The sequence below is a fragment of the Gymnodraco acuticeps genome, unplaced genomic scaffold (genome assembly GCF_902827175.1).
Source record: "Gymnodraco acuticeps unplaced genomic scaffold, fGymAcu1.1, whole genome shotgun sequence".
NCBI classification, from domain to species: Eukaryota; Metazoa; Chordata; class Actinopteri; order Perciformes; family Bathydraconidae; genus Gymnodraco; species Gymnodraco acuticeps.
In genome coordinates, this window is record NW_022989947.1 from 3516844 (window position 1) to 3532649 (window position 15806).

Consider the following 15806-nt stretch of genomic DNA (forward strand, 5'->3'; position numbering starts at 1 on the left):
AAGTGCAGGGAAATCCTTTAAACTTTTAACATCAGTCAAATCTAAGTATCGGTTTGAGCAGGTTGGTTCGGTTAAAAAATATAACAAATAGCTCCTGATAGAGCTGGTCATTGAGTTTTTGGTTTTCAAGAAATGTTCTTTTCTAACATTTTTTTCCAAGGTCAAAAAATGAAGTTCACATGCAACCCAATGTACTACCTTTATTACTTGATCACAAAAATCAGATCCATCTCAAAGACATGTCTAATGACAATCGCAGTATAACTTCAATGTGCAGAGACCCTGATATGTTTGTTCCATATGTTTGTACCCATGATATTAGAAACATGCATTAAAATGCCCAGAAATGTCATATCAAAAAACTAATTCAGGCATTTGGTACGATCGAGTCTTTGGGGAGACTTTAGGACCTGAGGGGAGGACAGAGCAGTGGAGAGAGGCTCGACATGATCTCTCTGGGAGTTCAACTTCAGTTTATTCATCACACCACACTGAACTCTGAATTTGACATTCAAGTTATTCTGATTTACAAGTTGCGTGTTTTTGGATAAATTGAATTAGTAGCTGTCAAATCAAATCCACCGCATCCAGTTATTGAAATCATTTTCCTGTTATTTCTCATTTTATATTATTTTGTTTTGTTGTTAGTATATGTTTTAGATGTAACACTTTCATATTCAACATTAAAACTGAGCGGATCTGATACAATTGTTAAAACCTCTCACGAATGAATCATCTATTGGGTTTCGTTATCATATTTGGCAAATTCAGTAGATCTAACAGCATTGATAGTAGGTGGAGTGCAACAAAGACTCACAATCTTTGCAGATGTGGGCTGATAAAAAGTGAGAATAAAAAGCATTGATTAAATGTGAAATGATTTAACAGGGCTTATAAAAGTAAATCATTGCACTACAGTCAAACTAAATCATGTATCTTCTATTTCCTATTGTTACATGCAGTGTTTTCCATACTTTTACCGCCCTAAACATGTAAATACACTTATTTTGTCAACTTTAGACTTGGGATCGAAAGCATCCGTCTTATTTATTTGACATCTTGGTTGATTTACTTCAAAGTAAAATGCTTCAATCATTTTTCATCTAAAGCCTCTCCCACTGCCAGACTGAGTCCAGTGCAGGTGTTGGTGTGCGAGTGGGAAGAAAAAAATACAAGGAGAAAGCTTCTCAAGCGAGCCAAGAGCCAGGGGCAGGAATTAAATACTCATTATGATCTGGCACCACCAACGCTCTCTTCCTCTATGAGTGTGTGTATGTGTGTGCAGGTGGACATGATCACTAATAACACAACTGCAAAATAGCATCTTGACTTATGTTTGAAGTTCCTGAACAGGAAGGTTTTTCCAGCATATTTATGTGCATGTGTAAGCAAAGATAACATGCAATAATGACTTTGTTTTAGTTAAAGGGGCCCTGTTATGTTCATATTTATGTATTGTGTGCCTCTAATGTGACATGTTCACATGCTTTGATGTTCAAAAAGCTCTTTATTTGTCTCATAATGCCTGTGCCGCAGCAACTCTTTTCACCCTCTGTCTGAAACCAGAGCCCAGTCTGCTCTGATTGGTTAGCTGGACGGCTCAGCCTTGCGTCACGTGCAATGTGTTAGAGCGCTAGCCAATAGAAGTGTGAGTGTTACATAGTGATCTCACTAAAGGAGGTGTGGGAGAGAAACTTTGGGATGTTAGCCTTTGCAAACCTAGAAGCATAACAGAACAAGTTGTATAGCAATCCCAAACCATACACAGTAGATAGCAAATATGTATTTATTAAATGACTGACCAGATACAGTATTTTATACTTAAAACAAATTGGATCAACTTTAAAAACATAAACCCTCAAATTGCAAACAATAATGATCAATTAATTTATACCAAAAATATAAATCTTAAATAATCATTCATAAAATCCAATGTAACCATTACATAAATAGCCATTCAGATTGTTGCTCTTAAAATAAATAGTTAGACTGTTGATAGTTCATATTGAGATACTTTGGAAAGCAAACAATAAAAAGAAACACAGAAGATGCTCAGCAATTTAAATCAGCAAAGAAAATGAAATATGTCTCTCCCTCTCTCTCTTACACACACATACACACAAACTACAAGCACACACTTATTGCATTTAATCATCCGACCACGCACACATGATGTTTTACATCACATAGCTTGTCAGACTGATGAGGGGAACATGCAGAGGCTTTTCCAACAAGCAACGCAGCACGCCGACTGACTCGGTGTCTGAATCCTAACTGGCTTAAAGACCAGCAGACTACCTGAGTTTATTGATTTATGTATTGACTTTTGAATAAAATGACTACTTAATGGAGTGATAGATTAATTGGTTTGTGAACTACTGAGCTCTGTTATCCTTGTCAGATTGCTCTGAGGCTAAACATTTGATTGTCTCTCTTTCTTCTGTAATTTCATACACAACAAAGCACACACCAGTTGAATTAATGTGCTTCAGAGCAACATACATCAACAGGGCAAACTTCACATGAAATCCGACAAAGATAGCACACAACATTTCTGATGTCGGAAAAAGAGGAGTGTTGAGACCCCGGTGAAGTTGTGTTAACAGACGCAACCAGGCAACATGCTAGTAAAAGCCGATAAATATTTCAGAACATAAGACGACACAGAGCATGCATTGCTGTTTGGAGCCCCCCCCGTGCCCTGTACATATGTATGCACCTCAGTTGGAACGCCTGTATTATTAATTAATGTTTACTTTTCGGGCGCTGAAACTCATTGATTACGTTTAATCCAATAATATCTACAGGGTGGGCTATACAGGTTGTTAACTTCTTTACCTAATGAAATAAAAAGCACAATTTCTTCCTACATAAAATAATCAGAGTAGCTTTAAAATGCACACGAGAAATATGATGTTCTCTTGAAGGCTGCTCAGGGTGGATGTTGCTGCAAACCTGATAAATATTTCAAGAATGTAAAAGTACTTGTGTCTTCCCCTTAACAACACAACCAAAGGCCAACTGCTTGCATCGAGTGCATCGTGCTAACCTTGTGTAATGTTCACATTTTAAGGCAGCAACAACTCGTTTTGTGTGACAAACTCTACTCTAAATGTAACATGCTGACACCCGCAGTAAAGCAATTAATACCAGAGGCTCACAGGAACAATCTCTCCCTCCATCTTTGCCTTTTCTCTCCCTCTCTCCTTTTTTGCTCATAACTGGAAGCTTTCAGCTGAAAACACCACTCTTTAATAATTTGTATTCATGTGTCATCGTGCTGGCTATGTGCACTTTTCAGATATGGCTGCAGATCCAACAAGCGCACTTAAACACCAACAACAGAAGTGCAAGGAAACAGGCATGAAATTCTAAAAATTAGTCAGCAAAATAAGCAGCAAATGCACAGACATGTTACACCGACAATTCAGTGTTAGTGTCTCACATGCATGAAAGGACCATGAGCAGTGGTTGTGTGTATTTGTGTCAGCGTCTTATGTCTCTATGTGGTTGTGTTGCTTGTTCTTGTGGTTGTTTTGCGTCTTTATGTGGTCAATTAACGTTGTTTTTTTTGGTCTCTTAAGGTGTGATGCATTGTATTTTTGGTTGTTAGTGATTGCTTTCCGTCTCTTTTTGGTCTTTTGATTGATTAAAAAAAAAAAAGGTCTCTGGCCCAGGGGCCCAAGAGGTCAAGGTGCGCAGTAGGCTAACTCAGTCATCCATTCATGCTCACATGCAGCATGAGGTATGAGATACTCAAACATATATCACACAACCACCTGCTCACACACATGCACACACATCCCAAGGCTTGCTAGTGGCCAACATATGTTCATTGTGGTTGAGTAGCAACAACCTGTTTGGCACCAGGATAACTTACCTCTCCTGTTTCCTCTCAGCAGGAGAAAAGAGCTTAAACGTCTTTGCATGTGTATGTTTGATTGTTCATTGTTGATCCTCCTGAAGAGCAGATGTGTGTCTGCGGTCAACATGTGTCACTGTGTGTCTAATGGTCTAAATCCCCAGCGCCACCTCAGAACAGTTGTAGTAACGCCTCGGGTCCCCAGTCCATAGCCGTTTGAGCCACAGCGAACACGGCGGCCCCGAGCGTGGCGGACAGCCCCCACACTGCCATCTTCACCATCCTGTTCCCCTTCCCCCACAGCTGGCCTCGCTCTTGGGGCAAAGCTGCTTCCAGACCTGAGTATCGAGAGGCTACAAGCACAGAACAAGGAGGGGAGACATGCAGGGGCCAAGAGGTTTCATAAAAGGTGAAAGCTGAACCACAACGACTGGGATTGAAGACAACAAGTGGAGACAAGGGAGGAGCAGAAGTATTAAACAACCAATCCTACTCCAAACAGTACTCTCATTTGATCACTTAGAGGCCTAAATAGATATAAATTCCACTTTTAGTTTCACTTAAAAACTCATCACATTTTAGAGAGCGGGTTGTCTGTGTGTTACTGACTCCCATTCAATGTCTGCCACAGTGAAATCAGGAGGTGCTCTTTCTGTCCGTTACGCATTTAATCTATGATGCTGCTAATTGAATGTTGATGAAACTGCAGGGAATGATGTTCATCAATTTTAATATAACATTGTTTGGCCTGAGGGGAATGCTGAAGCATATTTCTGATTGGCTGTACATCACAGACAGGCACCACTGATCAGATTCTCACAATACCGACGGGAATAAAGCATCTCTTTGTTCTGTTCTGGCATATTTAAATGTGCACTTGATTGGTCTGATGGGTGTACTACATCATTTGTTTACTTGTTATTGATTGGCCCAAAGGGGGGGGGGGGGGGGGCAGTGTTTGTGTGGGATGACACATTTATTGCCTTGTTACGGGTTGTGTTAAAAACGTTTTTTTTTAAGAACTACGGATCCATCCGACGATTTTGATGTTTGAAATGTTTGATCTTACAGTCGATATTAATTTATTCCCACCTACAAAAAGCAGTAAAACTATCTTTTTACACACTATACGCAGGCCGTGCAGTCTTTCCTCAGTCAGTATTAAGATTACAGTTACTATCTTTACCTTGTCTGGAGGTGCTGGAGTCCTGGGCCTTGGTGAGGCGTTTGAGAACGGAGTCGGGCCTCTGATGGAGGGTGGCAAGCTGAAACGCCTGGAAGGTGCTGATGGACAGACTGGAAAACAGAAAGAAGGAGAGTAAGTAAGTGAAAGTGCGCAGGGTCAGATTTTACGAGAAGCATTGACAGCTGGAATGACAGGAAGTGATGGATTGAAGGATCAGCTGATGGATAAAGACAAGTGAGAGAAAGCGTGACAGACAGTTTGAGAGATCTGCTAAGTCAGTAGCCATGGCGTAATGGATTATGGGACAGTCAAGGCCATGTGTCAGTGATGTCACTTCCTCTCCTGAACAATGACTGTAGGTAACAGTGAAGGACGACCAGAGGGAGACTGATGGGGGAACTATGGGCACACTAAAGTGTATTTGAGTAGCTAGAGTTATGTTTCTTCTCAATGATACACATTTTGTTTTAAATGGTCACATGCCTGGTTACACACACATACCCTGCACACGTTGACACACACTAAATGGCCTGTGCATGTCAGCAGCATCACTGACTCTGGATGTGTTTTTAGAGCACTCCCTCTTGGTAAAAGACAGAATTACATCCCACTTTTTGTATCTCATGTTCAGATGAAACTAAAGGTGCAGGTGCAATTAGTGAAGCATGTAATTAGTCGATTGACAGAACACTCACTGATAACATCCAAGTATATAAGTATTAACTAATAGTATTATGTCATTTATTGCTACTTTTTCACTGCTTTCTGCATCTTAAACTTGAATATTTCCTAAATTGAAAATCTTTTTTAAAAATGTTGTCATGTGGACTTGATGTGGATCTGTTGATTACATTCACATTACTCCAATAAAGTAATAGCAACCTTGATGTGCAAAAAGGACATACAGTGGGGCAAAAAAGTATTTAGTCAGCCACCAATTGTGCAAGTTCTCCCACTTAAAAAGATGAGAGGCCTGTATACCTCAACTATGAGAGACAAAATGAGAAGAAAAAAAATCCAGAAAATCACATTGTCTGATTTTTAAAGAATTAATTTGCAAATTATGGTGGAAAATAAGTATTTGGTCAATAACAAAAGTTCATCTCAATACTTTGTTATATACCCTTTGTTGGCAATGACAGAGGTCAAACGTTTTCGGTAAGTCTTCACAAGGTTTTCACACACTGTTGCTGGTATTTTGGCCCATTCCTCCATGCAGATCTCCTCTAGAGCAGTGATGTTTTGGGGCTGTCGCTGGGCAACACAGACTTTCAACTCCCTCCAAAGCTTTTCTATGGGGTTGAGATCTGGAGACTGGCTAGGCCACTCCAGGACTTTGAAATGCTTCTTACGAAGCCACTCCTTCGTTGCCCGGGCGGTGTGTTTGGGATCATTGTCATGCTGAAAGACCCAGCCACGTTTCATCTTCAATGCCCTTGCTGATGGAAGGAGGTTGTCACTCAAAATCTCACGATACATGGCCCCATTCATTCTTTCCTTTACAGGGATCAGTCGTCCTGGTCCCTTTGCAGAAAAACAGCCCCAAAGCATGATGTTTCCACCCCCATGTTTCACAGTATGGTGTTCTTTGGATGCAACTCAGCATTCTTTCTCCTCCAAACACGTCTAGTTGAGTTTTTACCAAAAAGTTCTATTTTGGTTTCATCTGACCATATGACATTCTCCCAATCCTCTTCTGGATCATCTAAATGCTCTCTAGCAAACTTCAGACGGGCCTGGACATGTACTGGCTTAAGCAGGGGGACACATCTGGCACTGCAGGATTTGAGTCCCTGGCGGCGTAGTGTGTTACTGATGGTAGCCTTTGTTACTTTGGTCCCAGCTCTCTGCAGGTCATTGACAAGGTCCCTCCATGTGGTTCTGGGATTTTTGCTCACCGTTATTGTGATCATTTTGACCCCACGGGGTGAGATCTTGCGTGGAGCCCCAGATCGAGGGAGATTATCAGTGGTCTTGTATGTCTTCCATTTTCTAATAATTGCTCCCACAGTTGATTTCTTCACACCAAGCTGCTTACCTATTGCAGATTCAGTCTTCCCAGCCTGGTGCAGGTCTACAATTTTGTTTCTGGTGTCCTTTGACAGCTCTTTGGTCTTGGCCATAGTGGAGTTTGGAGTGTGACTGTTTGAGATTGTGGACAGGTGTCTTTTATACTGATAACGAGTTCAAACAGGTGCCATTAATACAGTTAACAAGTGGAGGACAGAGGAGGCTCTTAAAGAAGAAGTTACAGGTCTGTGAGAGCCAGAAATCTTGTTTGTTTGTAGGTGACCAAATACTTATTTTACCGAGGAATTTACCAATTAATTCATTAAAAATCCTACAATGTGATTTCCTGGATTCTTTCCCCCCATTCTGTCTCTCATAGTTGAAGTGTACCTAGGATGAAAATTACAGACCTCTCTCATCTTTTTAAGTGGGAGAACTTGCACAATTGGTGGCTGACTAAATACTTTTTTGCCCCACTGTACATGCATTCAAAAGAAACTCATATCATTTAAACTGCACAGTGGGCTTTAAAACCTTCTATCTATTGGTAATTGTAATCCCTCTTTGTCATCTGAGGTTTTATGATTACATTTTAGCTTTATTTGTGTTTGAATGTCTAAGTGTAAATATGATGATGTGAACACCAGCAGTGTCGGGCTGTGCTTGAGTTTCAAAGCTTGTCCCCTCACCTCTTGCGGGGCTGCAGTGCTGCGCGCTTGGCCAGTAGGGATGGAGGGTACTGGTCGAACAGGTCCTGGGCCTGGCCAATCAGAAGTTCGTATGGGAGGTCCTGGGGGATGCGGGAGAGGAGGTGGTGGACCATGGCCATGTCACACTCAGTCTTCTTCACCTCCTTCTCTCTGTGTAACACAATCTGATGAGGAAAAAGAGGGGTTGAAGTCTTGTTTAAACCCTAAAGCTGTGCACTTTAGTTAACCCTGGAGCAGACGTGGATTAGATTCTGCAAACTGGATAGCTTTAGTGATACAAGAGAGGCAGAATGAGCACTCAGCAGATAAGGAGTTAACCCCCCATGCTGTGCGCTGTACTCAGCCTTGGAGGAAACATGAACTACATTCTGCTTTGTTGTTTCACACACTTCAAACAGAACTTTTCCTCTGCCCAGCCACTACACACGCACACAAATCGCAAATACTAGATCATCCTCAAATGCAAATGAGCAATATGTGCACAATTGTGATTTACATGCAAAAAAAATCCTACTCAGACTCGAATAAACCCCATAAATACATAAAGCATGCACACACAACATATAAACATTTTAATAATTAACACATATTCAATCATACATGCTCCAGCAGTAGAACAACAGTTGGTGTTGTTTTAACCCGAGTGAAAAAAGTCACAAACATAGAAATGCTTTCCCTTTGTAATTCTTGTTCCATCCTTTCAGTCAAACATCAGTCAGCCCTCCTTGTTATTCTGTTTCCTGATGCAGTCTTCGTCCTTTTCCTTCACTTTCCCCTTTTATCTCGCCCTCTATAACACTGTCTCTCACCCTCTCATCCGTCTAATTAACTTGACTTCACAGCACTCTGCCTTTCCGTGTGCAGACGTATAGGAGGGAGTGAGTTAGTTAGTGTGCTGCAGCATGTATTTGCATGTAAGCATCCTGGGTTTCTGACAAAATTGAGACCCTGCCTGTTGTTCATTTCCTGTTGGCTACAATGCCTTCTTACCGTAGCAGCGAGGTAGATGGGCATCAGAGGGTGTGAGGCCAGGAAGAAGTCGTAGAGTCTCATGGTGTGTTTGAAGTCTGACAGCACGTGGCCGTACCATGTGATGAGCCAGGACAGGGCGAAGATGGTTCCCACCTCCGCTCTGAGAGGAAATGCAAAGAGATGTACACGTGAACAAACAAAGAAACACAAGCCATGCCTTCAATGTTTAGTTTTTTTTACTGTACAGCATTTATTGAACCAGATTAACAATCTCTGTCTACAATAAACTGGCCAAAATAAACATCAGTAGCAAACGTAAACTGATAACATCAAATAGCTTACAATAGCAGATCTAAATAAAAATGCAGATATAAAATCACAAATATAATTTATAGAATGAATAAAACGAATATAGGCAGATTAAACCATTTGCTAGGCAGCTAGTAGCTTGATCAAAATTCATCACAAAGTTCAAGTCTTTCTTTTTTTTTTACTCTAATCAAAAATGAATAAAAAAGTAATGGCTGTGTAGAAGGCAGGAAGTCATTTTGAAAAGTAATGATACACTCAATGGTGTGCGGTATACAGTAGGGCTGCTCAATTCATCGTATTTTAATCGCGATTACAATTATGGCTTGCAACGATTACGAAAACAACGTAATCGAAATAAAACGATTATTTTTCTATTATTATTATTACTTTTTCTTCTTAAAATGATCTTTTTTTTTTTGGTTTTTCAGTTGAATTATACTTAAAGTTCAGGGTAATCAACTGTTAAAAAAAAAAAAATTCTCCAATAAATGAATGTTTTCAAAGTCAATGAATAATCGCATTTAATAATCGCAATTACAATTATTGACCCAAATAATCGAGATTATGATTTTTGCCATAATCGAGCAGCCCTAGTATACAGTATAAGTCATTTGTTGTCAGTGGGATGAAATGATAACCATGTACTGGTATGATCCAGCTAAACTTTGCCAAAAACCATGAAATAGGGTTCTCACGTAAGAAAGAATTATAAAAATGGACTAAGCAGAGAGGCTGAGATAATGTGTATTTACCCCCTACTGTGGTTCAAGCTTCACCACTGGATCCAAATATTCCCCATTGCATTTTTGGTTAAAACTCGCTGAGAAACGGCAAGACTTTTTAAAACATTTTCTTTAAAAAAAAAAAAAAGGTATAAATGCACCTCAATAGCCACAGCACACATCAAACACCATTAGCAATACTTGAACTGTTAACTCATCTACCTGAGTCTGGCTCTCAGCGAGGGTCTTGAAACATTAGCTTGCAAGACTATGACATGACCACAGAAATGTCCAAAGAATTAGCCTCATACGTTTTGGAGCAAAACACATTTTTCTCACACCGTTTATAAACCATCCAATGTTCTTCCCCTCTCTCTTTGTTGTGTGCAGATATAAATAGCTGGTTAGTTTTGACAGAATTTCAAGTAAATTGGATACTCTTAGCAGTTGTTGATACATATTAGATAGGAACATTCAGTGAGGAAGAAGAATGAGTACAAGGAAACTGAAGGAGTGACTAGCGGAAATAAGTAGGTGGGAATGATGGACAGGGGAGGGGTAAACAGACAGAGCAAAGGGCAGAGAGCATGTGTGATAAGAGGAACATAAAAGAGATAACATGAAATTGGAGCAAGAGAAAAGGGAAAGCAGAAAGGAGATAAGAAGCCAGGTAAGGAGAAGTGGAGGTGCTCACAAGAAAGAGTGTTCCAAACTTTGAAGTCGGTGTTGTTTATCCTGCCAGTGCAATGTCTGTTTTTTGGATCATTTTTCTGTTTGTGTGAGCTTGTAGATAGATCTTTAATTTTGTCATTGTACAGGTACAACGAAATTACAATAAACTCAAGGTGCCAACACGCAACATGCGAGTAGATGGGTCATCTGCAAAAAGGGAGGTTGACAGCACAACATCAATTATGAACAGGCAACAAGACAGCAAAGGTACTGTAGACACACACAGGCAAGCACACACATATCCCTCCACACATCAAATTACCTTTGAGGACGATCCAATGACTCCCAAACATCCCAAATCATAGTCCTCAATATACACCTCAACATGTACCTACAGTCATCCTATATCGGTAAAAAGCTTTTTGTTGTTTTTTCGATAAACTGCATAAATATCATGAATCATTTTATGGCTAATTACGCCTCACAAATAAGGGTAAATGTGATGCACACCTTGGTGGGACAGGAAAGCCTCTGAAACAGCTGTTGGACCATCTGACAGAACTCCCAAAAGAGAACACTACTGATGCATTTTCAATTGAGTTTCAATTCAAAAACCACAAACTCACTCTTTGTCTCTGTGTGAATCTCACAGGTGAAAATCAACACGTGGATGCCCTCTAGTGGTAACATTACATTATGTCCAAAATGACTTCCATTAAATCCATTCAAAATCAGAATAAGAGTTAGATATATTTTTGTTTGAAGAAATTATAAGTAAAGTACAAACGCAAACTCTGTGTGTGTGTGTGTGTGTGTGTGTGTGTGTGTGTGTGTGTGTGTGTGTGTGTGTGTGTGTGTGTGTGTGTGTGTGTGTGTGTGTGTGTGTGTGTGTATGTGTGTGTGTGTGTGTGTGTGTGTGTGTGTACCTGATCATGAAGTCATGTAGTTCTGTATCAACTTGTTCCAATATAGGCATCAGGTAGTTTAAAATGTGTTTAGTGCTGTCCATGGTAGGATCCATGAAATCCCTACAGAAAAAACAGGCAGGTTACATCAATAGTACTGCTAAGCATGTGTTGATAAGGTTGGTTAATTTGATACAGTAAAAAAGAAAGAAGGTTGCAGATTTAAATGAATAACCCATCAGCAAAATGCCCCTTCTCATCAAAAAGAAATAAACAGATATCTTCAGGATCCTTAAGATTGTCGCCTTTAAAGTCGATTAAAATGCATATATAAATGGATTGATTCGAGAAAAAGATATCAACCTGAGATGGTGATTGGACAGAGTGTCCAGCATGGCGATGGTCATCCGCTCCCCAACCACCAGCAGCAGAGTGACCGCCACATCATGGTAGCCTTGGTAGTAATGGAGCTGGGGGGTGTGTTTCAAAACCTCCAGTATGATGTCAATCATCTGCTCCTGAAGCACAGCTCTCTCTGAGGCGCGCATACCTGAGGGAGAGCCAGGAATCATTATAAAATAAAACCTTCACAGAAAAAACACCCTAAAGGAAAGCTAACATTCATGTGATTGTCATTTTAGTGAATGGTTCAAAATAAGTTATCTAACTCTTGTCTGACTGCTTGTGAACAACAGTTTGAAAAAGAACTAACACAGGTAATAAAAGGTTTTTTTATGTTATTTAAATTAGACAGTCTTAATGAGATCAGAATATATTTTCCTGAGAGAGACCTGAGAATAAGAACAGGATTTGCTTGTGCGTGTGCTTTAAACTTGAAGTTTAATTTCCTGTAACAGCAAAATTACATAAATTGTAGTGTAGCAGCTTAGTAAACAGAAAGGGATCAACTATATTAAGCATCTAACACTCTAAGTCCAGCTTTCCCTCATTCCATGCAGCTTTTTTCAGTTTCAAAAAATGTGTTGCTTCCTCTTATCCTGAACTGACAGCCTCGCTTCTAGATAAGACACTTTTCTCTGTTGCTTTCCCAACTTCCTGATGTTGGCTGACAACACAGGCGTCTTGTGACATAAGAATGTTCCCTGTTGCAGCTTTTACTCAGTTCATTAATTATTAAGCCTTGCCAGATATGTTGCTCTAAGTACAGGGGTACGGTGTGTTGAATGGCACTGTGAGCAATGCTGCTATCTTTAAAGATAAAACAAACACACAGACACACACATACACACACCTTTAGGGAACCGCTTCATAGACCTCCTGACATCAAGGACTACTTGGTTAAAGTCCTTGTGGTTTTCCCTCACATCTCGACCTATGAAGAAAGAAGATATTATTATTGTTGTCGGTGTAGACATGTAGAATGTATTCCTACACCCTAAATATGAGTCAGCATTTACTCACTTCCGATTCCCTTTTGTCATAGTCAACACGTTTTTATTGGGTTTAAAGCCAGATAGGTTTTATTTTATGACATAAAACATGTCAGGTAATCCTCACTTTAACTTGTCTTTAAAAAACGTGGTTGCAGACAAGTCCCTAAATTACCAGAGTTTGTCTGGAACATTATCTTTTCTTATTTTAGTGGTGGTGATGTTAAAGTCATGCAACCGTGGTGAAGTTGTGAAGCCTAAAAATAGCTTTTTACTGAACTTCTTGCCACTGCATTAAGGCTTGAAAAAGAATCCTATAAGTGGTGTTCATTTGTTTAGAAAATCTTTTCTGCTATATTCCCAAACTTTAGGGAAAGATTTTTATTTGATTGTTGTCGAAGGAACCAGAGGAATGCTAACTTCCAGGTTATGTCATTCCTGCATTAGTCTATTAGTAAGAGTGACAGAATTATGAAGTATCATGTCGTATAATTCAACCCAGTTCATATGAAAATAAACCACTAACCAGGTTTATGAGGCAGATCGTACACATTGATGTTCAGTAGTTTGGGCCAGACCTTCCTCCTCAGTTCATCGGTGAGCAGCCCTCCCTTACTGCCTGCTGCCCTCCTCAGGGTCTCAATGTCCACTGGATCACTGGGAGTTCAAAAGTCAGAATTGGACATTGTTAAGTGTGATGCTTTTCTGATCTGCTTACACAGCAAACGTATTTTCCAGTCATCAAAAGTTAGAGGCGCTAAATATTATCAATAGTGTCCGTCGCAGAAATACTTACTTCAGGAATAAAGTTGAAATGTCTTTGATTCAAGTAATAATACATGTATGTATATGAAACTAAGCAGGATGTGAAACTAAATTACTTAAATAAGTATGTTTATGCAGAGCAGGGTTAGCGTAAATTGTAGCGGGTCAATCATTCTTTCACTTTTTTCACTTCCACGACACACCATTTGAAAATTATGTTATGATCAATTTCAAGACAGACAAATTCCATGTATTTTTCACTGTTATTGTTTTTCTACTGGGACAGAAGTGTGTCCGCATGTCTTGGCTGAATGGACAAAGAATACTTTTGTTTATTGCAAAATAAGAGTGATGAAGGTCAATGTCTACGGATAGATGCATACCATCTAATTGTGGAACAGCATGCAGTAAAGGGAGAGGCTTGTGGAACGGAAGCTCCCAAAAAGCTTTAGATGTCTACAAAACAGACAGATTCTTAGGGGAAGCTATTGTGGGAATTACACCTAATGTGCTGGGAAAACCTTAACACCCAGTGTGTTTTTATAAAATACAGTCAGAGTAATTATGTTGTATTTTATCACCAGATCAACAAAACCACAGGATGTTTGGCTTACTGAGGCAAACTCATGGGAGGTAAATAATACATCCTAATGATGCCATTCAAGCAATAATAATGAGAACATATCCATAACAAGCTAAGTGCAACTGGTATTTGTTACATTACTTGATCAAAGCCTGATGGATCTCAGCTAACTTCTGTTTCCTCCCACAATCTGGCTCTGCAACAGAGAGACAGAGAAAAGGGATGAGAGGCAGAACGATTTGGAGAGGAAGATGAAGGAGAAAAAAGAAGAGGAGGGAGGAGGAGACCATGTTTGAGTTATAAATAGAAGCTAGCAATCATATGCATGGAACACACATACAGATATAGACACATAATAAAACACACATGGCGTTTCTTTAATGGATTGCTTTAGTTTCTTACGTGAAAACCATGCCATTATAATGACTGATCATAAAGAGTCAAACATGTGACAGTACAGTAGTTAAGTGATTTGCAGCCAGCGAGTATGGATCAAATGAAAATAAGATATGAGAGTTTGAATTACTTGACGGGTCAAACCAAAACCCAGTGTTAAATGATGGCATAGCTATCTTTGTTTGTCTGTTTACGTATGTTCTGTTTTAGAGACAGTGAATGATGACACAACCATGTCCAACTTCCTCTGTCTGGCAAACAGCAGTATTGTCCAAGTTGGCAGACATGCTGCCACGCAGGCACTACTGTCAGATATGTTGCCAATGTTTACTTTGACAAGATTGTAAACAAATGTACAACCGGAGATTAGAAACCATGTTAGAAACAGGTTAGCACAACATCGGACACATCGTGATTCATGACTTGAATGGCTGGCTAGTAATAGTATTAAGTTCACTGCCATTTCTCCAACTGCAGCCAGAGCAGGTCACGTTTCTGTCTGTAAGCTACAAGTTAGCCTACGGTGGATCAATATAGTGTGTGTTTTAATATGCAAACTATCTTGTGTGGCTTGTCTGTATGTATGTATGTATGTATGTCTTTATTAGACACGTTTATGAAACACTACCTAGCTAACTATCTGATAGTTGACTCACCTCTTGTGACAGATCCATTCCCATTCACCTCAACTCCTGCGTTTTGTTTCTTCTTTTTGAGCCTGTTCATGCCTTTAAAAGCTGACAACCTAATAACAAAGTTTGTGTTGAGCCATAGACCGATTTACAAATAAAAAAGATACCTCCGAACAGGTAAAAACACTGACCAAAGTTAGCTATACGTTAAACGTTTCTCTCAACAGCTGTCTCTCAAAGAATCAACCTAACGAGACAATCAGGCTACGCTCCAATTGGGCAGAATTGACACGTGACATGTACTACGAATGCCATTGGCTCCTTACCGACTCGCACTGCAAGCTGACTTGACTGTAGTTTTGTAGTTCTGAAATTTGAGCAATAATGAGCTGTTTGTTTTATGTTTATGTTTCAAACGCAATTGCTCAATTAAAATGTTGTAAGTGACACAATTACTTACTTTGAACGCATTCCTTTTTCTCAAGGCAACAGTACATCTTCATTTAGCAGCTGTTGGGTAAATTGTTATTATTTTTGACACAACTAGCCTATGTCAATATATTTACACAAAGCATGATGTGTGGAATACTTTTAGTTGTTTCATCTCTCCCTGAAAGAGATAATTAATTCATAAAATGAATAGGCTGTTCACAGTAATGAGAAAAGACAATGTCACTTATATTGAGCA

The 15806-nt window shown here is 39.6% G+C and overlaps 1 protein-coding gene across 3 annotated transcripts; it reads right to left on the bottom strand.

Moving 5' to 3' along the window:
- Nucleotides 1-1770: 1770 nt before the first annotated feature.
- Nucleotides 1771-15383, bottom strand: zgc:63863 (uncharacterized protein LOC393372 homolog). 3 transcript variants are annotated; one of them, XM_034210512.1, is made up of 10 exons: nt 15143-15383; nt 14232-14286; nt 13269-13399; nt 12604-12684; nt 11715-11901; nt 11373-11474; nt 8759-8900; nt 7748-7932; nt 5049-5158; nt 1771-4215 (listed from the first exon to the last, which is right to left on the bottom strand). In XM_034210512.1, the coding sequence occupies exons 1-10, from the start codon at nt 15210-15212 to the stop codon at nt 4034-4036; spliced, it is 1245 nt and encodes a 414-aa protein (XP_034066403.1). In that variant the 5' UTR covers nt 15213-15383; the 3' UTR covers nt 1771-4033. The 3 variants fall into 3 exon arrangements, with proteins under 3 accessions (XP_034066403.1, XP_034066404.1, XP_034066405.1); XM_034210514.1 differs by having other exon boundaries at nt 4157-4292; XM_034210513.1 differs by lacking the exon at nt 11373-11474.
- Between the last annotated feature and the right edge of the window lie 423 nt (nt 15384-15806).